The sequence below is a fragment of the Nannobrachium achirus genome (genome assembly GCF_963921795.1).
Source record: "Nannobrachium achirus genome assembly, chromosome: 10".
NCBI lineage: Eukaryota > Metazoa > Chordata > Actinopteri > Myctophiformes > Myctophidae > Nannobrachium > Nannobrachium achirus.
This window is the reverse complement of record NC_137819.1, coordinates 21,037,095-21,059,547: the sequence shown is the minus strand read 5'-3', so window position 1 is coordinate 21,059,547 and position 22,453 is coordinate 21,037,095. Positions and strand designations below refer to the sequence as shown.

The following is a 22,453-nucleotide window of genomic DNA, read 5'->3' as shown; positions in this document are numbered from 1 at the left end:
GTGTCAAATGCCTTCTGGAGGTCCATCATGACCATGCCGCTATATTTGCCGTCATCCGCTTCGCGTTTGATTTGGTCAGTCAAATAGAGAAGGCATGTGTCAGTGGAATGAGATTTTCTGAATCCAGATTGGAACTCGTAAATCAGATTATCATAGCTGTCTGCTGCTCTCTGCGCAGTATCATTCATTATTATCATTACTGTCTGAAAAGTTGCTACAATGCAAATCTTGTGTGAGTGCTTTAATGGCAAAGCATCATGATGGAGAAATCACATCCAAACAATAAAGAATACTGGATCAGAATCACTCACTACTGAACTGAACTGAACTGTTCTTTTATACTGCATAAACCTGCTATTTAGAGCAGTATTTCTCAAACTTTTGGGTTCATTTGGTTCCATGGGTGGTGTTTTTTCAGCATCAATCCGGTGCAACACATTACACATTATTTACTTGCAGCTCTGTAAAACACACAGACATAGGCACATTTTAGCAACATGTTTACATGTTGGACACTCTGGTCCTTTCTCTTTAAACGGTACAATATCTCAAAATAGTGCAAATTCAATCCATTGCAATAGTCAATAGGCATACTCTCTTCAAAATAGCACAATTATCAAACATTTCTCTCACCAATAGCCTATCCCCACTTATCAAATATCTCCAAATTAGAGTAGTGAATACCAGTGACAATAAAATCTTGATTCTCTTCATTTTTAAACACTTGCGCTCTTGAATGAGCCTCGAACGTGTATCAATCACGGGACTACATTTCCTTTTTTTTTATGAATACGAGAGAGGGGATGACGATCACACGCGCGCGCGCGGTTTTATCGACTGCGACTTGTCCAGTGAATTTTACCAGTTAGACATTTGGCGAAGTGAGCTGAGTCTCAAGTCCTTAAATTAGATATTCCTACACTTCTTTCCTATTTCCTTGTATGTTACAAAGTATTTTGATACAAGCAAGGAAATAGGAAATAGGATTTGATTTAAGGACTTGAGACGCAGATACCACGTCAGGATGCATAGCTTTAGAGGCGGGATCAGAGTCACATAAAGGAAATTAAAGTGCGTAGATATTAAAGGAACCATTTTGAGACACGATAACAACTGTGAACTTGACAGAGTCTGTCTGCGGACAACATATTGAGATGACAAAACTAAACAGACGGACCAAAACGTAATGTAACGTAAGTGTTGTTGTTTTAATATCACTGCGCTTTCATGTCGCTTCAAGGAGATCAACCCTTTCCCCTCGCCTCCCTGTCCCTCTTTGAGTTTGTGGAGAGCAATAATTCAATTCTAGTAATTCACATTGCATGACTTCAGGAATGGTTGACACGTGTCTGAGATTGACGTTACGAGGAAGCTGATCAACATCTGATCACTTATTATAACTATCATACATGCATCTGATCTATTTATCATTGTTTTCACAGCCTCTCTGAGCATGCACGTTATTTTCTTTCCATTTCATTTTCGTCTCTCTTGCCAGTGTTTTGTGTGTGCTGAAGCGATCATTGAGCTTCTGTGTTTTGTATTTACATAATTAATTTTCTTCTCTTGGAAGTTTGGACGCGGGGTCGATGATCGATCTACTTAATGCGACGTGCGAATCGAACCAGCAAAAATACTTAGGCTATAGCTAGACAGAGCATTATTAAATAACGATGCCAATTATTTGACACTAGGCCTATAAGTGAAACGTGGATTTGGTGTAATTAGGCTATTTATGATATTTTTAGGTAAACTCGCGTCAGTTTTGTATTTCTAAACGGTTGGTTTCCATTGTGACATCCGGTCTAGAGCCCGCCTACTGTATCCGGTTATTTGCACGCACACATGCGTAGACACAGCGTTTCCGTTGCAGACCGGATCTGCAACATGGAAAGACATTTTCCCCCGTCTCTATGGTGGAACTACTGGTGGATGATGACTTTGTGAAACTGAAGTAGTTTTCAGTAGGGTGTGGTTTCCTAAAACGTCAAGTGAAAAGGGGGAACCTCAAAGCGAACACAGCTACATAAGGTCACCATCTTTGATTGATTGATTGAAGACTTTATTAGAAGTTTGTATAGGAAAAGGTACAGTTTCATGACGGTACAGTTCACTGGTACAAGGTCTACTAAAAGGAGATCCATGAAAAGCCTAAGCTTATTTCCACAGGAAACCATTAAAGTATCTCATATAACATTGAATGACAGACGAATAGAACACAGTAGCTACTATGCAGTAGATATGTAAATAAAATAAAATGAGAGAACAAAAAAAAAAGAAAACAGTAAGTCTAAACAAACAGTAAGTAGGCTATATACAAAGAAGGGGAAGGGGAAGGTAGGGTTGGGCTAGGTTAGTTTTTTTTACCAGTTGCGAACGGCTGCTGCCTGTAAGTGGTTTTTCAGGGCAATTTTAAAGGATGCTAGTGATCCACACTCCTTTATGGCCTTCGGTATGGCTTTCCACATTTTGGTGGTATAGCAGAAAAACGAGTTTGACCCTTTGTTGGTTTTGACTCTGGGTTGAAAGTGATCTGTGGCGCTGCCTCTGGTGTTGTAATTATGGACATCCTTAATGTTTATAAAGTATTTTGACAGGTACTTGGGTATCATAGTGGTGTAGTGTATCTTGTACACCAGGCCCATTGCAAGTTGCTGTACTCTGTCATCTACTCTGAGCCACCCCACTCTTAACTGGTGAGTAGCAGTGAGGTGAGTCTGATAGGGAAGGTTAAGCAGGACCCTAATTAGTTTATTTTGGGCTGTTTGGAGTTTAGTTTATCTTGTGTGTAACACAGGAGGGGAAAGAGGCGCGTGAATCAAAACACCATCCCAGTTCCAACAATGCGCCACGGGCGGAGCGCTTGTTTTCGGTGGAGATGACGGAGGCGCGCCGTCTCAGGCGACCATGAGCGACGGTCGCATGACGGTCGCATGAGCCGACTCAGCGTTACCGAGTTATGTGCCGTTATGGACAGAATAGTAAATCTTCGCCCATCCCCCCCCCCCCCCCCCGACTTTCGGCACCTCCTCGCGGTAACCTTTTTTTTTTTTTTTTTTTTTCAACCAGCACAACACTTACACTTATATACAACACTTATATATATATATATATATATATATATATATCCTGTATATATATATAATGCCCATACATGGTGTTCTGTGTCCAGGCCAGTCTGTGATGTCAGTACTATGACGTGATGTCAGCATGCAGACAGATGGTTGGCGGTGAAACTGTCAGCATGCAGATGGTCAGACAGACATTCGCTAAATGAATAGTTAGATATATCGGACCAGTTACCCATATATGGAAATCCCTGATACCCATATATGGAGATCCATGTATTTGGAGATATGGGCATATTGGTTAGACTGACATGTATTGGCATTCACAGATATGGGAGTCATAGCCATAGCCATATATGGAGATGCAAACATTATGGACACAAGACATTAACTATCAGCATCCTTAATTGTAAACATTTCATCACATACACAGCAGGGGTACAAGTGGGTGACAGGGCAGTGAAAAAAAAACGTAATTTTTAGTCAGTTCTAACCAAAATGGCTATTATCTCAACGTTTTCCTTGCAACATAATCACTAAAATATCGTCACTGTCGGGCAGAAACCTTGTATCTCCAAGTTTCAAATATACGTATTTTGCCCTTCTTCATCATACAAGACGAGGCGTTGTGTGCTTATAGATCTGCTGTTTTCACTAGTTTAGTACATTTTATAGATGATAAATACAAAACGAATGGTTTTGGACATACAAGATTTCCACCCGACAACGACAATATGCTATAAATATAAGGTGCTGGGAGTGAAAGTTATGCGGATTAAATAAATATTTATAGGGGTGCCCCGAGCCAAAAAAGTTTGGAACCCCTGCTGTACAGGTATACTGAGCCTTTTCATACACACACAGTAAATATTATAGAGGAGTAAATAGATAGGAATATCTGTCTGTCTGTCTGTCTGTCTGTCTGTCTGTCTGTCTGTCTGTCTGTCTGTCTGTCTTATCAATGACTTTTTATTACTGTATATTGCTATTTTGTAGTTTTTTGCTGTTGTTTCAACAAAGAAGAGCCAAAAACTGTTCTACCAGAGAATGCTATCAACGCACTGAATGGGAATTCAATATATATATATATATATATATATATATATATATATATATATATATATATATATATATATATATTATATTAGTTTCTGTAGCTATTTGTTTTAGTTTTCCTGTGGTTTCAACATTGAAGAGATCTACTCTCTCATACTAGATACACAAAGTGTATTATTGATTCACATGATGAATGTATAAACATTTGTATGATTCCAGACGTCACAGAGCAGAGTATCCAACACCCAGCTGTGTGTCTATGAAGAGTGACCAGTCAGGAATTCCTCCTGTCTTCAGTGATGAACCAAAGTATGTTAATCCTCCTATACAATATAAAACACTATAACATGACAAGGTGATCTCATGCTAAGTTGCATGTGCAAATGACTATGAAACATGACATGTTCAACCATTAGTTATTAAGTTAGTGATCAGTCTGTGAATGAAATGGTGCAAATCACAACAATGTGTTCAGTGGTGAAGGGATTGAAGGCCAAGCCACTGTCTGTGTGTCTGTCCCCCACCCCCCTCCCCCTGCAGAAAAGAATGTATCTACCTTGATCAGAATTGTCATGTATCGTTCTATTTCACACCATTGCTGCCATCTTGGCCTGAATAAGACACCTCTGATTGGCTAGCATTGCTCTTTGCTATTGTCTCATTTGCCAAAAATCCTTCTGGATATGAAAAAAAAGAAAAAGCATCAACAGCAGTCGGGTAAATAAACACATAACTTGCATTGCCAATGGTTGCTGTGTTGTGCAAGCCAGCCACGCTAGGTGTGTGCTGCTGCCTGTAGCCGCGATGCTTGCAACCTTTTTCCACCCGCTCCCCGTAGCCCCCGTTAGCCACGCTTCCCTGTTAACCCTCCAAGCTCTGTCTCTGTCCTACTCGCACAACGCTCGTCTCGTACACTCACAACCAGACACACTCGAAGATTGTGAAAACAATAATAAAAGGGTCAGATTTAAGCGTTAATTATTAACAATAACTCTTGTGTCCTGCTGCCGACAACATGACGCCAGTGGTGTAAAGTAACTAAGTACATTTACAGTTAGAGATATTTGTACTTTACTTGAGTTTTTCCAATTTCCAATATTTTTACTTCTATTCCCCTACATCTCAGATTCAAATATATCTTACTCTTACAATGAATCGTATTTTTCAATTATTTGACCCCACACATGGATTTGGTGTGGATTATTTATGACGGTTTAAAGGAAAACCTGCATCAGCTTTGCTCTCTGAGGTCTTTCTAAACGGCTGGTTTATGAGTTAACAGTGTCATCCTGTCTACAGCCCGCCGGCCCGACAGTTAGGCAGTGGTGGACAAAAGAGGATCAAAAGAGCAGTTCATGTCCAATAATGCGTCTCACCCATCTCTGGTAAAATAGTGCCACCTACTGCTCATTTCATTAAACATCTCCTAATACTCATTACTCAATCCTGCAGGCTCTTTGTGTCTCCATAGGGAACTACTGTTGGTCATCAAAATATTGGCTTAGGAAAGGGTCAAAAACTGTCCTTTTAAGAATGTCAACCACTTCAGCCCATCAGAGACCCTATTCTGGAAACATGTAGCGTTGTTCACGCACTGTGAGCTTGTAGATCAGCTATTTATTGGCAAAGAGATTTGGTGTTGAGGGGAAAGAAGTGGTCAAAGTACAGAGTTACCGTGTGTGTGTGTGTGTGTGTGTGTGTGTGTGTGTGTGTGTGTGTGTGTGTAGTGTGTGTTTTCTGCCTTTATTGATAGTTTCCAGTGAAGACAGACAGAAGAGAGAGAGACAGGGAGAGACACGCAGCAAAAGTCGTCGGGAAGGGGACTCGAACGCGAGACGCAGGCTGTATTAGAGCCTAGGTGACCCGGACCGTTAGGCCAGCGATCCCGGCCGAGCCAGGTGTGTTCTTTAGTGTTTTATACCATAATACTAGAACCAGTTAATGTTTAATATCTAAATGTTTGTTTGAATCTGAACGATGAAGAGTATTATAAACACAACCCACTACTGTTGTTATAGGAAGCATGTCTGACTATATAGACGAATATAGACAGTGATGGAAAGTTAATGTTTGAACTCTGCATGGTGTGTGTGTGTGTGTGTGTGTGTGTGTGTGTGTGTGTGTGTGTGTGTAGGTGTGTGTGTGTGTGTGTGTGTGTGTGTGTGTGTGTGTGTGTGTGTGCGTGTGCGTGCGTGCGTGCGTTTGTGTGTAGGTGTGTGCGTGCAAGTTCTGGTCTGATTTGACTGTAATCTCTCCAGGTTTAATAAAGACCAAAAGATGAGTCATTGTGAGCAGAGAGAGGAGGAGGGAGCTGACAAACATCACATCCACAGAGCAGAGTCTCCATCTGTGTCTATGAAGAGTGATGAACCTGGACCTCCACACACACAGTATGTCAATCCTCCTAGACATTTTCCAGCTGTGCTCCTGGAAGGAGCTAAGCTCCTACATCTGGCTTTGTCCTTTTTAACGCCCACACAGGGTCACATTAGCCATGCTTTGCAGGAAACGAAACTTGGCCTACATCTGGCCTGCATCTGGCCTACATCTTTGCACAATGCGCCCAAAGTTTGTTGTACGCCCAGTCACATTGGCCAAGCTTCGTGGGACGCTTAATATCTGTCAGCAAACTGTATTTAAAGTCAAATGATAATTTCATGAACATTTGTGTGATTCCAGAAGTCTTCACCACAGAGCAGAGTCTCCAACACCCAGCTGTGTGTCTATGAAGAGTGATCGGTCTATTGGTCTCCCCATGAACTTCCGTAATGAACCTGGACCTTCAGACACAAAGTAAGATCATTGATCACTGTGAACGTCAACTGGAAAGATGAAAATAATTAATCTGTAAAGTTGTAGTTAAAGGTCAACTTTGTTTTTACAGCAAGGGTACTTTTATCTCAAGAATTAACTTGGGAAGAATTAAAAGAAAACAAAAGGATGAGACCAAGGCACTCCTCTTGGAAAAATAAAAAGCCTTTAATAGTCTGGCTAATGCATAGCAAGAATAAAATAAATAAACTTGATGAATATTCATGTTGTTGTTGGTGGAATAAGTGTGTGTGTGTGTGTGTGTGTGTGTGTGTGTGTGTGTGTGTGTGTGTGTGTGTGTGTGTGTGTGTGTGTGTGTGTGTGTGTGTGTGTGTGTGTGTGCGTGCGTGCGTGCGTGCGTGCGTGCGTGCGTGCGTGCGTGCGTGCGTGCGTGCGTGCGTGCGTGCGTGCGTGTTTTTTACCATGCGGCTTGCAAAGCTGGTCAATAGATAGAATGCCGAAGACAGCAGAATCTCCTTCAAAAAGCAGGAGAATCTGACGTCACAATTATTTCCCTAACAACCAATATGCCCATAAAAGGCCATGTACCTCCTCAGATACAGAGAGATCTCCATATATGGGCACATGGGCACGTATGCGATTTACGTCACAGTGACACTTAGTCCTACTGATGTCACTGACACCCTCTGGAATCCCTGGTCATAACCTCAAGTTGAAAGTAGGCGCACCCGTCAATACAGCTTAAGTACCATGCATAGTAATACATAAGGACCGCAGCAATACACAAGAAACGGAGGGGGAGAGTCATTTAATCCGGTTGCTCCGTAGGTCCGGACGTAATTGTTTGTCTCCGTAACCTTACGGACAACACTCAACCTGACGGATCAAAACCGATAAAAACGTACGTACGCTTGAACTACCCGGCCGTGGCGAACTTTTGTCAACCGTGGCAGTAGTGAGGACAATTACTTACAGCGGTTCTGAAACAAACTATATGTATCCCAACAAGAAATATAATTTTAGCAAGAAACAGTAAAAAAAAAAGGTCATTGCAACCAAGAAGACGTCATTCCTCACAGGAACGGCTGTGCATTGGCATGAGAATACATACACACAAACGCGCGCGCACACACTCACACCGCCTCTCATCCAAAAGCGAGATGGGTGCAGTGCACTGTGTTGTTATTATTACTCAGTCTGCGTGGTTAAATCTGTACCCTCGCGGAGTTGCATTTACCGCGATAATGTTGCGACAGACAGCAGCTGCAGAACCAGGAGGGCAAACTGTTTCCAGACTGTTACAAAACATCACGTCGGTCGCCGGGTCAAGAAATTCTGTGGTTCTGTGTGTGCTGTGCAGAAGATCCCCTCCATGTGGCGCGTGGCTCCAACGGGAGCAGAATTGGAGCGGAGAGCGCGTCGGCACGTACATAACGCATAGAGCAACTATGTATGTCGACATAACTACCGTACGTACTGTCTCACCCAAAAACGTATACAAAATCAACCATACATAACTATAAATGGCCCTTTAGAAACCTGCAAGCAGGTCCCAACCACACTCTCAAGAAAGGCACCAGAATGGTGGTAATGCAAATGATGGACAAAGTCATTGAGTGTGAGATTGCAGTAGGCTGAACCCGACTAGACATCTGTTATGATTTTCCTTAGGAAGAAAGAAGAAGGGGATGAGACCAAGGCACTCCTGTGGGAAGAATAAAAAGCCTTTAATAGTCTATCTAAAGCATAGCAAGTATAACAAATTATAAACTTAGCAAGAATATGGTTGGATGAGGCCCTGTTGGCAGAACTAAGAGATGTGTTAAAAAAAAGCCAATGCATTAGGGCTGGCCTTCGATTGCAATTATCAAAATCGAAGCTTGTTCGTCGGGAGCAAAAGTTTATCGGCTACATAAGCGATAACCGTTAAGGAAATGTGTTTAAAAATGCGTGATTTTACCCTATTTTAAAATGAAAACCCACCCGTTTTCCCTCATAATAAAGCTCCCTATTTTGTTTCATTACATTAAAAACAACAATACAACGAGGAAGAAGAATAGGCTATGATACAAATGTTTTCTATATTAAAGAAAGTGTTTTTTGCAGTACAGTAGGATTGACATAATCACATCATGTCTGTAATGTAACACATCGCGGCTGCAACAGCAGCAGCGCAACTCAAGAGCCCTACACGCAAATGTAATAATATATTTTATAGTAAATAATTGCACTACAGTGTGCCTGATTTAACGTTCCACTCATCAACCGAAAGTCAGGCTCAGACAATATGCGGGCACGATAGTTTTGAGCTTGCAGATCCGATATAAACCTGTCATCATCAACACCACAACGTAAGCCTAGCAAGTTGGTTTTAAGCTCTTTTTCCTCTTTAAAACGGGACCGGCGGTGTGACGGGGTCCTTTTGTAAAATCCAATTTTCGCTGTTTGTTTCCTGATGAAGAACACGCTTGTGTCTCCATCAGCGTGTGCCGTGTGGAAGACAGCAACCGACCGCATGGATGAATGTTACACCGATATTGGTTTGACCCAGAAATGTGTGACTGCATCGCAATAGTTGCATTGGGTGATGTTACTCAGACATTGGTGTCTGGGGCTTTATCTGTGACAGCGCACTGTCTTTTATTTTATTTTATTTTCATCGGCGACCATTCTGATGGGCTTCATGCTTGCTTTTGTTGTTGTTTTCGGCTTGTTATTCATGTTAACACGTGTGTTAGGAGGTGACGCTATGACGCTGAAGTGGAGCGAGGCGCAAGCTAAGGCACGCCCCCCCCCCCCCCCCCCCCCCCCCCAAAAGGACAAAACGATCGCGGCCGATTATTCAAATATCTTTTTGAAAAACGAATACCTTGCCTTCGAACGAAGCTTCGAATATTCACTTTTTTTGGGTCAGCCCTACAATGCATAGATTATATGATCCAAGTTCATGTTCTCAACTGGTGTTTAAGTCTTCCGGGGTCTGAAGTGGTTCTCTTTCAAAGTCTTAAATGTAGCAGCATGAGCTGTGATTGGTTCAGTTTTGAGGGGACAGACATACTGTACAGAAAACCCTGTTCTGCAGCAGGTTATTACTATGAATGTCTGTGCAGCAAACTATATTTAAAGTCAAATGATAATTTCATAAACATTTGTGTGATTCCAGAAGTCTTCACCACAGAGCAGAGTCTCCAACACCCAGCTGTGTGTCTATGAAGAGTGATCGGTCTATTGGTCTCCCTATGAACTTCAGTAATGAACCTGGACCTTCAGATACAAAGTAAGATCATTGATCTCTGTGAAGTGTGAACTTCAACTAATAACTAACTGAAATAATTAATCTGTGAAATAACAAGTTAAAGGACAACTTTATTTTACAGCAAGGGTACTTTTATCTCAAGAATTAACTTAGGAAAAATGAGAAGAAAAGAAAAAGGATGAGACCAAGGCACTCCAGTGGGAAAAATAAAAAGCCTTTAATAGTCTGGCTAATGCATAGCAATAAAATAAAATAAATAAACTTAGGATGAATATTGGTGGAGGCCTGTTGCTGTTGGTGGAACTAAGAGATGTTTTTTTTTTTCATGCAGCTTGGCCAATAGATAGAATGCCAAAGACAGTAGAATCTCCTTCAAAAAGTAGGACATTCTGACGTCACAATTATTTTCCTACTACTAACAACCAATATGCCCATAAAAGGGACATGGACTGACAGATACAGAGATCTCCATATATGGGCATGTATGGGATTTATGTCACAGTGACACTTAGTCCTACTGATGTCATCAGGGATCACTGACACCCTCTGGAATCCCTGGTCATAACCTCAAGTTGAAAGTAGGCGCACCCGTCAATACAGCTTAGAAACCTGCAAGCAGGTCCCAACCACACTCTCAAGAATGGCACCACAATGGTGGTAATGCAAATGATGGATACAGTCATTGAGTGTGAGATTGCAGTAGGGCTTTGCAATTAATCGATTTTTAATCTAAATCCTGTTATTTATTTTGGACGATTTAAAAAGAAAATCGTCAAATCGATTTTCATTAGGGTAATTCTGGAATGGATCTCACTCATTAGAGCCTTGCCCGGGGCAAAAAGTCTACAGCCCGGTGCTCCTAAACTAAAGCATGACAAGGTCCGACACCAAATTAGTATAATTTCTCTCTGATGTGTCCTTTCTTTGATGCGCAGCGCACAGACTGGGCAGCTCAGAGCTCACTCGCGCTGGTACAGGCAGCAAACACAGAACAAACGCGTTGCTGGTAAACTTGTTGTTGAAGTTTGAAAAAAGCTAATTAATGCTGTGTCACCTACTGTAGTCCTTCTGTCCCTGTCACTGTGTTTATTTTGCGTCGGGAAGCGCTGTGTTCACCGCTTCTTCTCCGTTTACAATCAATCCACAACTCAGGGACTCCCTTTTTTGCAGGTCTTTCGGTCTGTGTGTATCATAGCTCGGTCCGCGTGTGGGCGGCATAGCTCAGGGGTAGAGAAACCGTTATTAGAGCACGAAGGGTTCCCGAAGGGTTCCCCTTTCGAATCCGGGCTCCCACTGAGTTAATGTCGAAGGGTCCTTGGGCAAGACTCTGAACCCCACATTACTCCCGGTGAGCAGGTTGGTGCCTTGCATGGTTTCCTCCGCCACCGGTGTATGAATGTGTGCGTGAATGGGTGAATGTAATGCACAATCTCTGTAAAGCGCTTTGGATAAAAGCGCTATATAAATGCACCATTTACCATTTATCAAAAAAGCATCTATGTTAAGGCCGGCGCGCCTCTGTCATCTGAACTTTGTGATGATGATAATAAAACAAAAGTCACAACTTAAGTGTAGTTTAAGAATATTTATTTCTAAAATAGGCCTATTTTCTTTTATTCCCCAACCCTGTCCCATTTTTTTTTAAATTATTTGAATATTTATTTTTATTTTTCCCCCAACCGCCCTTTAGGGGGGGCAGTGGGACCTGTGGGAGGGGGGGGGGGGGGGGGCACCCACGCAGCACCTGTAGTTCCCACAGTAATTGAAAACCCTGTTCTGCAGCCACTCTGTAGATTATTAATAGGAATGTCTGTGCAGCAAACTGTATTTAAAGTCAAATGATAATTTCATAAACATTTGTGTGATTCCAGAAGTCTTCACCACAGAGCAGAGTCTCCAACACCCAGCTGTGTGTCTATGAAGAGTGATCGGTCTATTGGTCTCCCCATAAACTTCAGTAATGAACCTGGACCTTCAGAAACAAAGTAAGATCATTGATCTCTGTGAACGTCAACTGGAAAGACGAAAATAATTAATCTGTAAAGTTGTAGTTAAAGGTCAACTTTGTTTTTACAGCAAGGGTACTTTTATCTCAAGAATTAACTTGAGAAGAATGAAAAGAAAACAAAAGGATGAGACCAAGGCACTCCTCTTGGAAAAATAAAAAGCCTTTAATAGTCTGGCTAATGCATAGCAAGAATAAAATAAATACACTTGAATATTGGTGGTGGCCTCCACCAATATTCATGTTGTTGTTGGTGGAATAAGTGTGTGTGTGTGTGTGTGTGTGTGTGTGTGTGTGTGTGTGTGTGTGTGTGTGTGTGTGTGTGTGCGTGCGTGCGTGCGTGCGTGCGTGCGTGCGTGCGTGCGTGCGTGCGTGCGTGCGTGCGTGCGTGCGTGCGTGCGTGTGCGTGTGTGTTTTTTACCATGCGGCTTGCAAAGCTGGTCAATAGATAGAATGCCAAAGACAGCAGAATCTCCTTCAAAAAGCAGGAGATTCTGACATCACAATTATTTCCCTACTACTAACAACCAATATGCCCATAAAAGGGACAAGGACTGACAGATACAGAGATCTCCATATATGGGCACGTATGGGATTTACGTCACAGTGACACTTAGTCCTACTGATGTCATCAGTGATCACTGACACCCTCTGGAATCCCTGGTCATAACCTCAAGTTGAAAGTAGGCGCACCCATCAATACAGCTTAGAAACCTGCAAGCAGGTCCCAACCACACTCTCAAGAATGGCACCAGAATGGTGGTAATGCAAATGATGGACAAAGTCATTGAGTGTGAGATTGCAGTAGGCTGAACCCGACTAGACTTCTGTTATGATTTTCCTTAGGAAGAAAGAAGAAGGGGATGAGACCAAGGCACTCCTGTGGGAAAAATAAAAAGCCTTTAATAGTCTGTCTAAAGCATAGCAAGTATAACAAATTATAAACTTAGCAAGAATATGGTTGGATGAGGCCCTGTTGGCAGAACTAAGAGATATGTTAAAAAAGCCAATGCATAGATTATATGATCCAAGTTCATGTTCTCAACAGGTGTTTAAGTATTCCGGGGTCTGAAGTGGTTCTCTTGGATTCACACTGCAATCCGATTGATTTGATCTGTTCCCAAAAACAGTTGCCTAGTCCCCACTGACATGTCTGTGCAGCAAACTGTATTTAAAGTCAAATGATAATTTCATAAACATTTGTGTGATTCCAGAAGTCTTCACCACAGAGCAGAGTCTCCAACACCCAGCTGTGTGTCTATGAAGAGTGATCGGTCTATTGGTCTCCCCATGAACTTCAGTAATGAACCTGGACCTTCAGACTCAAAGTAAGATCATTGATCTCTGTGAACGTCAACTGGAAAGACGAAAATAATTAATCTGTAAAGTTGTAGTTAAAGGTCAACTTTGTTTTTACAGCAAGGGTACTTTTATCTCAAGAATTAACTTGAGAAGAATGAAAAGAAAACAAGGATGAGACCAAGGCACTCCTCTTGAAAAATAAAAAGCCTTTAATAGTCTGGCTAATGCATAGCAAGAATAAAATAAATACACTTAGGATGAATATTGGTGGTGGCCTCCACCAATATTCATGTTGTTGTTGGTGGAATAAGTGTGTGTGTGTGTGTGTGTGTGTGTGTGTGTGTGTGTGTGTGTGTGTGTGTGTGTGTGTGTGTGTGTGTGTGTGCGTGCGTGCGTGCGTGCGGGCGGGCGGGCGGGCGGGCGGGCGGGCGGGCGTGCGTGCGTGTGCGTGTGTGTTTTTTACCATGCGGCTTGCAAAGCTGGTCAATAGATAGAATGCCAAAGACAGCAGAATCTCCTTCAAAAAGCAGGAGATTCTGACATCACAATTATTTCCCTACTACTAACAACCAATATGCGCATAAAAGGGGCAAGGACTGACAGATACAGAGATCTCCATATATGGGCACGTATGGGATTTACGTCACAGTGACACTTAGTCCTACTGATGTCATCAGTGATCACTGACACCCTCTGGAATCCCTGGTCATAACCTCAAGTTGAAAGTAGGCGCACCCATCAATACAGTTTAGAAACCTGCAAGCAGGTCCCAACCACACTCTCAAGAATGGCACCAGAATGGTGGTAATGCAAATGATGGACAAAGTCATTGAGTGTGAGATTGCAGTAGGCTGAACCCGACTAGACTTCTGTTATGATTTTCCTTAGGAAGAAAGAAGAAGGGGATGAGACCAAGGCACTCCTGTGGGAAAAATAAAAAGCCTTTAATAGTCTGTCTAAAGCATAGCAAGTATAACAAATTATAAACTTAGCAAGAATATGGTTGGATGAGGCCCTGTTGGCAGAACTAAGAGATATGTTAAAAAAGCCAATGCATAGATTATATGATCCAAGTTCATGTTGTCAACAGGTGTTTAAGTATTCCGGGGTCTGAAGTGGTTCTCTTGGATTCACACTGCAATCCGATTGATTTGATCTGTTCCCAAAAACAGTTGCCTAGTCCCCGCTGACATGTCTGTGCAGCAAACTGTATTTAAAGTCAAATGATAATTTCATAAACATTTGTGTGATTCCAGAAGTCTTCACCACAGAGCAGAGTCTCCAACACCCAGCTGTGTGTCTATGAAGAGTGATCGGTCTATTGGTCTCCCCATGAACTTCAGTAATGAACCTGGACCTTCAGATACAAAGTAAGATCATTGATCTCTGTGAACGTCAACTGGAAAGACGAAAATAGTTAACCTGTAAAAGTTAAAGGACAACTTTGTTTTTACAGCAAGGGTACTTTTATCTTGACACACCCCGAAATTATAATAGCATAGGAGCGGTATCTCTGAAAACGGTCTGAAATTGTCTGAAACTCATGTCACAGTGTAATCTTCCCCTCGGCCCCCAGAAACAGCTGACCAGTACATTAAGTAGACTAAGTACAGTCAATTCATTTGATTGGCTTATAATTGTGAATTCCCACAATGATATCATAAAAATATTAACTCATATTTTAAGATAACTTTTTAAAGTGACAGTACCCCTTTAGGTGACAGTACCCCTTTGAGAATTAACTTGGGAAGAATGAGAAGAAAAGAAAAGGATGAGACCAAGGCACTCTTGTGGGAAAAATAAAAAGCCTTTAATAGTCTGGCTGATGCATAGCAAGAATAAAATAAATACACTTAGGGTGAATATTGGTAGAGGCTACATTCAAGATAAGAATAATAAAAAGTCTTAAATGTAGCAGCATGAGCTGTGATTGGTTCAGTTTTGAGGGGGCAGACATACTGTACAGAAAACCCTGTTCTGCAGCAGGTTATTACTATGAATGTCTATGCAGCAAACTATATTTAAAGTCAAATGATAATTTCATAAACATTTGTGTGATTCCAGAAGTCTTCACCACAGAGCAGAGTCTCCAACACCCAGCTGTTTGTCTATGAAGAGTGATCGGTCTATTGGTCTCCCCATGAACTTCAGTAATGAACCTGGACCTTCAGACACAAAGTAAGATCATTGATCTCTGTGAACGTCAACTGGAAAGACGAAAATAATTAATCTGTAAAGTTGTAGTTAAAGGTCAACTTTGTTTTTACAGCAAGGGTACTTTTATCTCAAGAATTAACTTGAGAAGAATGAAAAGAAAACAAAAGGATGAGACCAAGGCACTCCTCTTGAAAAATAAAATCACACCCGTGTGAACTGAGCGGTGGTTTACCCCCCCCCCCCTTCCCCCCTGTGTATGTGTGTGTGTGTGTGTGTGTGTGCGCGTGTGTGTGTGTGTGTGCCTGGTCTGGCCTGGCCTGGCCTGAACAACAGCGCCCCTCCCTTAACATGTGTGGTCATAAAAGGTACTGCAGGCCTGCAGGCTACATACAGACACACACACACGGACGGACGGACGCATACACACACGGCCACGTATAGGAGACGGTGTAACCACCGCTCAAAAAGCCTTTAATAGTCTGGCTAATGCATAGCAAGAATAAAATAAATACACTTAGGATGAATATTGGTGGTGGCCTCCACCAATATTCATGTTGTTGTTGGTGGAATAAGTGTGTGTGTGTGTGTGTGTGTGTGTGTGTGTGTGTGTGTGTGTGTGTGTGCGTGCGTGCGTGCGTGCCTGCCTGCCTGCCTGCCTGCCTGCCTGCCTGCCTGCCTGCCTGCCTGCCTGCCTGCCTGCCTGCCTGCCTGCCTGCGTGCGTGCGTGCGTGTTTTTTTACCATGTGGCTTGCAAAGCTGGTGAATAGATAGAATGCCAAAGACAGCATAATCTCCTTCAAAAAGCAGGAGATTCTGACATCACAATTATTTCCCTACTACTAACAACCAATATGCCCATAAAAGGGACAAGGACTGACAGATACAGAGATCTCCATATATGGGCACATGGGCACGTATAGGATTTATGTCACAGTGACACTTAGTCCTACTGATGTCATCAGTGATCACTGACACCCTCTGGAATCCCTGGTCATAACCTCAAGTTGAAAGTAGGCGCACCCATCAATACAGCTTAGAAACCTGCAAGCAGGTCCCAACCACACTCTCAAGAATGGCACCAGAATGGTGGTAATGCAAATGATGGACAAAGTCATTGAGTGTGAGATTGCAGTAGGCTGAACCCGACTAGACCTCTGTTATGATTTTCCTTAGGAAGAAAGAAGAAGGGGATGAGACCAAGGCACTCCTGTGGGAAGAATAAAAAGCCTTTAATAGTCTGTCCAAAGCATAGCAAGTATAACAAATTATAAACTTAGCAAGAATATGGTTGAATGAGGCCCTGTTGGCAGAACTGCGACCGAGTATTTCCCGGTGAATCTGTGCGCAACGGTGGGGGCTTGGGAGTGTGGGGGACACGAACCAGTCGAACCACTGACTATTGCTGATGATGGAGAGGTTATATAGCTTAGCTTTTATGTATTATGTTATGTAATGTAATCTTGCCAATTTAGTAAGAGACTCGTCGCCAATTGCAAGATATTTAAAAGTTATTTGTGGTCATGATGATATCCTTTTCTTCCCACAACTAGACTAAGGATTTATATTGTCTGTGTTATTGTTTACAACCACAATTATTCACGTGTGGCAAGATCGCGGTTCACTAGTTTTTAGTAGGCTATTAGTGTAGGCTTAGAAGCCTTTTCAGAAGTTAATTTAATGTTTTCCATTTAATGATTTCCTTTATCGTCATCTTCCGCTAATGCACGCAACTGTTTTCGCCAGGTTTTAAGGTCTTATTTTAGTTGTTTCGCATAAGCTCGCGAGCCTCCTTGCCCATCTGCCCCCACCTTTGCGCACAGATTCACCGGGAAATACTCGGTCGCGGCAGAACTAAGAGATATGTTAAAAAAGCCAATGCATAGATTATATGATCCAAGTTCATGTTCTCAACAGGTGTTTAAGTATTCCGGGGTCTGAAGTGGTTCTCTTGGATTCACACTGCAATCCGATTGATTTGATCTGTTCCCAAAAACAGTTGCCTAGTCCCCGCTGACATGTCTGTCCAGCAAACTGTATTTAAAGTCAAATGATAATTTCATAAATATTTGTGTGATTCCAGAAGTCTTCACCACAGAGCAGAGTCTCCAACACCCAGCTGTGTGTCTATGAAGAGTGATCGGTCTATTGGTCTCCCCATGAACTTCAGTAATGAACCTGGACCTTCAGACACAAAGTAAGATCATTGATCTCTGTGAACGTCAACTGGAAAGACGAAAATAGTTAACCTGTAAAAGTTAAAGGACAACTTTGTTTTTACAGCAAGGGTACTTTTATCTTAAAGGCCCGCTGACACGCCCCGAAATTATAATAGTATAGGAGCGGTATCTCTGAAAACGGTCTGAAATTGTCTGAAACTCATGTCACAGTGTAATCTGCCCCTCACCCCCCAAAAACAGCTGACCAGTACATTAAGTAGTCTAAGTACAGTCAATTCATTTGATTGGCTTATAATTGCGAATTCCCACAATGATATCATAAAAATATTAACTCATATTTTAAGATGACTTTTTAAAGTGACAGTACCACTTTAGGTGACAGTACCCCTTTGAGAATTAACTTGGGAAGAATGAGAAGAAAAGGATGAGACCAAGGCACTCTTGTGGGAAAAATAAAAAGCCTTTAATAGTCTGGCTGATGCATAGCAAGAATAAAATAAATACACTTAGGGTGAATATTGGTAGAGGCTACATTCAAGATAAGAATAATAAAAAGTCTTAAATGTAGCAGCATGGGCTGTGATTGGTTCAGTTTTGAGGGGGCAGACATACTGTACAGAAAACCCTGTTCTGCAGCAGGTTATTACTATGAATGTCTGTGCAGCAAACTATATTTAAAGTCAAATGATAATTTCATAAATATTTGTGTGATTCCAGAAGTCTTCACCACAGAGCAGAGTCTCCAACACCCAGCTGTGTGTCTATGAAGAGTGATCGGTCTATTGGTCTCCCCATGAACTTCAGTAATGAACCTGGACCTTCAGACACAAAGTAAGATCATTGATCTCTGTGAACGTCAACTGGAAAGACGAAAATAATTAATCTGTAAAATTGTAGTTAAAGGTCAACTTTGTTTTTACAGCAAGGGTACTTTTATCTCAAGAATTAACTTGAGAAGAATGAAAAGAAAACAAAAGGATGAGACCAAGGCACTCCTCTTGGAAAAATAAAAAGCCTTTAATAGTCTGGCTAATGCATAGCAAGAATAAAATAAATACACTTAGGATGAATATTGGTGGTGGCCTCCACCAATATTCATGTTGTTGTTGGTGGAATAAGAGTGTGTGTGTGTGTGTGTGTGTGTGTGTGTGTGTGTGTGTGTGTGTGTGTGTGTGTGAGTGTGAGTGTGAGTGTGTGTGTGTGTGTGTGTGTGTGTGTGTGTGTGCCTGCCTGCGTGCGTGCGTGCGTGCGTGCGTGTGTGTGTGTGCGTGTGTGTTTTTTACCATGTGGCTTGCAAAGCTGGTGAATAGATAGAATGCCAAAGACAGCAGAATCTCCTTCAAAAAGCAGGAGATTCTGACATCACAATTATTTCCCTACTACTAACAACCAATATGCCCATAAAAGGGACAAGGACTGACAGATACAGAGATCTCCATATATGGGCACATGGGCACGTATAGGATTTACGTCACAGTGACACTTAGTCCTACTGATGTCATCAGTGATCACTGACACCCTCTGGAATCCCTGGTCATAACCTCAAGTTGAAAGTAGGCGCACCCATCAATACAGCTTAGAAACCTGCAAGCAGGTCCCAACCACACTCTCAAGAATGGCACCAGAATGGTGGTAATGCAAATGATGGACAAAGTCATTGAGTGTGAGATTGCAGTAGGCTGAACCCGACTAGACTTCTGTTATGATTTTCCTTAGGAAGAAAGAAGAAGGGGATGAGACCAAGGCACTCCTGTGGGAAGAATAAAAAGCCTTTAATAGTCTGTCCAAAGCATAGCAAGTATGACAAATTATAAACTTAGCAAGAATATGGTTGGATGAGGCCCTGTTGGCAGAACTGCGACCGAGTATTTCCCGGTGAATCTGTGCGCAACGGTGGGGGCTTGGGAGTGTGGGGGACACAAACCAGTCGAACCACTGACTATTGCTGATGATGGAGAGGTTATATAGCTTAGCTTTTATGTATTATGTTATGTAATGTAATCTTGCCAATTTAGTAAGAGACTCGTCGCCAATTGCAAGATATTTAAAAGTTATTTGTGGTCATGATGATATCCTTTTCTTCCCACAACTAGACTAAGGATTTATATTGTCTGTGTTATTGTTTACAACCACAATTATTCACGTGTGGCAAGATCGCGGTTCACTAGTTTTTAGTAGGCTATTAGTGTAGGCTTAGAAGCCTTTTCAGAAGTTAATTTAATGTTTTCCATTTAATGATTTCCTTTATCGTCATCTTCCGCTAATGCACGCAACTGTTTTCGCCAGGTTTTAAGGTCTTATTTTAGTTGTTTCTCATAAGCTCGCGACCCTCCTTGCCCATCTGCCCCCACCTTTGCGCACAGATTCACCGGGAAATACTCGGTCGCGGCAGAACTAAGAGATATGTTAAAAAAGCCAATGCATAGATTATATGATCCAAGTTCATGTTGTCAACAGGTGTTTAAGTATTCCGGGGTCTGAAGTGGTTCTCTTGGATTCACACTGCAATCCGATTGATTTGATCTGTTCCCAAAAACAGTTGCCTAGTCCCCGCTGACATGTCTGTGCAGCAAACTGTATTTAAAGTCAAATGATAATTTCATAAACATTTGTGTGATTCCAGAAGTCTTCACCACAGAGCAGAGTCTCCAACACCCAGCTGTGTGTCTATGAAGAGTGATCGGTCTATTGGTCTCCCCATGAACTTCAGTAATGAACCTGGACCTTCAGACACAAAGTAAGATCATTGATCTCTGTGAACGTCAACTGGAAAGACGAAAATAGTCAACCTGTAAAAGTTAAAGGACAACTTTGTTTTTACAGCAAGGGTACTTTTATCTTAAAGGCCCGCTGACACGCCCCGAAATTATAATAGTATAGGAGCGGTATCTCTGAAAACGGTCTGAAATTGTCTGAAACTCATGTCACAGTGTAATCTGCCCCTCACCCCCCAAAAACAGCTGACCAGTACATTAGGTAGTCTAAGTACAGTCAATTCATTTGATTGGCTTATAATTGTGAATTCCCACAATGATATCATAAAAATATTAACTCATATTTTAAGATGACTTTTTAAAGTGACAGTACCACTTTAGGTGACAGTACCCCTTTGAGAATTAACTTGGGAAGAATGAGAAGAAAAGGATGAGACCAAGGCACTCTTGTGGGAAAAATAAAAAGCCTTTAATAGTCTGGCTGATGCATAGCAAGAATAAAATAAATACACTTAGGGTGAATATTGGTAGAGGCTACATTCAAGATAAGAATAATAAAAAGTCTTAAATGTAGCAGCATGGGCTGTGATTGGTTCAGTTTTGAGGGGGCAGACATACTGTACAGAAAACCCTGTTCTGCAGCAGGTTATTACTATGAATGTCTGTGCAGCAAACTATATTTAAAGTCAAATGATAATTTCATAAACATTTGTGTGATTCCAGAAGTCTTCACCACAGAGCAGAGTCTCCAACACCCAGCTGTGTGTCTATGAAGAGTGATCGGTCTATTGGTCTCCCCATGAACTTCAGTAATGAACCTGGACCTTCAGACACAAAGTAAGATCATTGATCTCTGTGAACGTCAACTGGAAAGACGAAAATAATTAATCTGTAAAGTTGTAGTTAAAGGTCAACTTTGTTTTTACAGCAAGGGTACTTTTATCTCAAGAATTAACTTGAGAAGAATGAAAAGAAAACAAAAGGATGAGACCAAGGCACTCCTCTTGAAAAATAAAAAGCCTTTAATAGTCTGGCTAATGCATAGCAAGAATAAAATAAATACACTTAGGATGAATATTGGTGGTGGCCTCCACCAATATTCATGTTGTTGTTGGTGGAATAAGAGTGTGTGTGTGTGTGTGTGTGTGTGTGTGTGTGTGTGTGTGTGTGTGTGTGTGTGTGTGTGTGCGTGCGTGCGTGCGTGCGTGCGTGCGTGCGTGCGTGCGTGCGTGCGTGCGTGCGTGCGTGCGTGCGTGCGTGCGTGCGCGTGTGTGTTTTACCATGCGGCTTGCAAAGCTGGTCAAAAGATAGAATACCGAAGACAGCAGTATCCTTTCAAAAAGCAGGAGATTCTTACGTCACAATTATTTTCCTACTACTAACAACCAATATGCCCATAAAAGGGACAAGGACTGACAGATACAGAGATCTCCATATATGGGCACGTATGCGATTTACGTCACAGTGACACTTAGTCCTACTGATGTCATCAGTGATCACTGACACCCTCTGGAATCCCTGGTCATAACCTCAAGTTGAAAGTAGGCGCACCCGTCAATACAGCTTAGAAACCTGCAAGCAGGTCCCAACCACACTCTCAAGAATGGCACCAGAATGGTGGTAATGCAAATGATGGACAAAGTCATTGAGTGTGAGATTGCAGTAGGCGGAACCCGACTAGACTTCTGTTATGATTTTCCTTAGGAAGAAAGAAGAAGGGGATGAGACCAAGGCACTCCTGTGGGAAGAATAAAAAGCCTTTAATAGTCTGTCTAAAGCATAGCAAGTATAACAAATTATAAACTTAGCAAGAATATGGTTGGATGAGGCCCTGTTGGCAGAACTAAGAGATATGTTAAAAAAATCAAACCTCGGTTCGAATTGAAGCGGTGGACAGATAAAACTTCTATTCTTAATGTATTTGGAGAGCTGGTATGACAGTTGGT

The 22,453-nt window shown here is 41.9% G+C and overlaps 1 protein-coding gene across 6 annotated transcripts in view; it reads left to right on the top strand.

Moving 5' to 3' along the window:
* The first annotated feature begins 1,094 nt into the window (after positions 1-1,094).
* Positions 1,095-22,453, top strand: part of LOC308292157 (cilia- and flagella-associated protein 58-like) — an 86,591-nt gene continuing 65,232 nt past the window's right edge. For 2 of the 6 annotated variants that reach the window (XM_080734429.1, XM_080734426.1), the window contains exons 1-14: positions 1,095-1,193; positions 4,344-4,433; positions 5,852-6,022; positions 6,383-6,514; positions 6,804-6,917; positions 10,060-10,173; positions 12,024-12,137; positions 13,372-13,485; positions 14,716-14,829; positions 15,524-15,637; positions 17,697-17,810; positions 18,511-18,624; positions 20,417-20,530; positions 21,231-21,344. In XM_080734429.1, coding sequence (XP_080590555.1) covers positions 6,402-6,514; positions 6,804-6,917; positions 10,060-10,173; positions 12,024-12,137; positions 13,372-13,485; positions 14,716-14,829; positions 15,524-15,637; positions 17,697-17,810; positions 18,511-18,624; positions 20,417-20,530; positions 21,231-21,344 — 1,253 coding nt within the window. In that variant the 5' untranslated portion in view covers positions 1,095-1,193; positions 4,344-4,433; positions 5,852-6,022; positions 6,383-6,401. The remainder of the gene's footprint in view (positions 1,194-4,343; positions 4,434-5,851; positions 6,023-6,382; positions 6,515-6,803; positions 6,918-10,059; positions 10,174-12,023; positions 12,138-13,371; positions 13,486-14,715; positions 14,830-15,523; positions 15,638-17,696; positions 17,811-18,510; positions 18,625-20,416; positions 20,531-21,230; positions 21,345-22,453) is intronic. The other 4 variants (XM_080734427.1, XM_080734428.1, XM_080734431.1 and 1 more) reach the window with 4 other exon arrangements.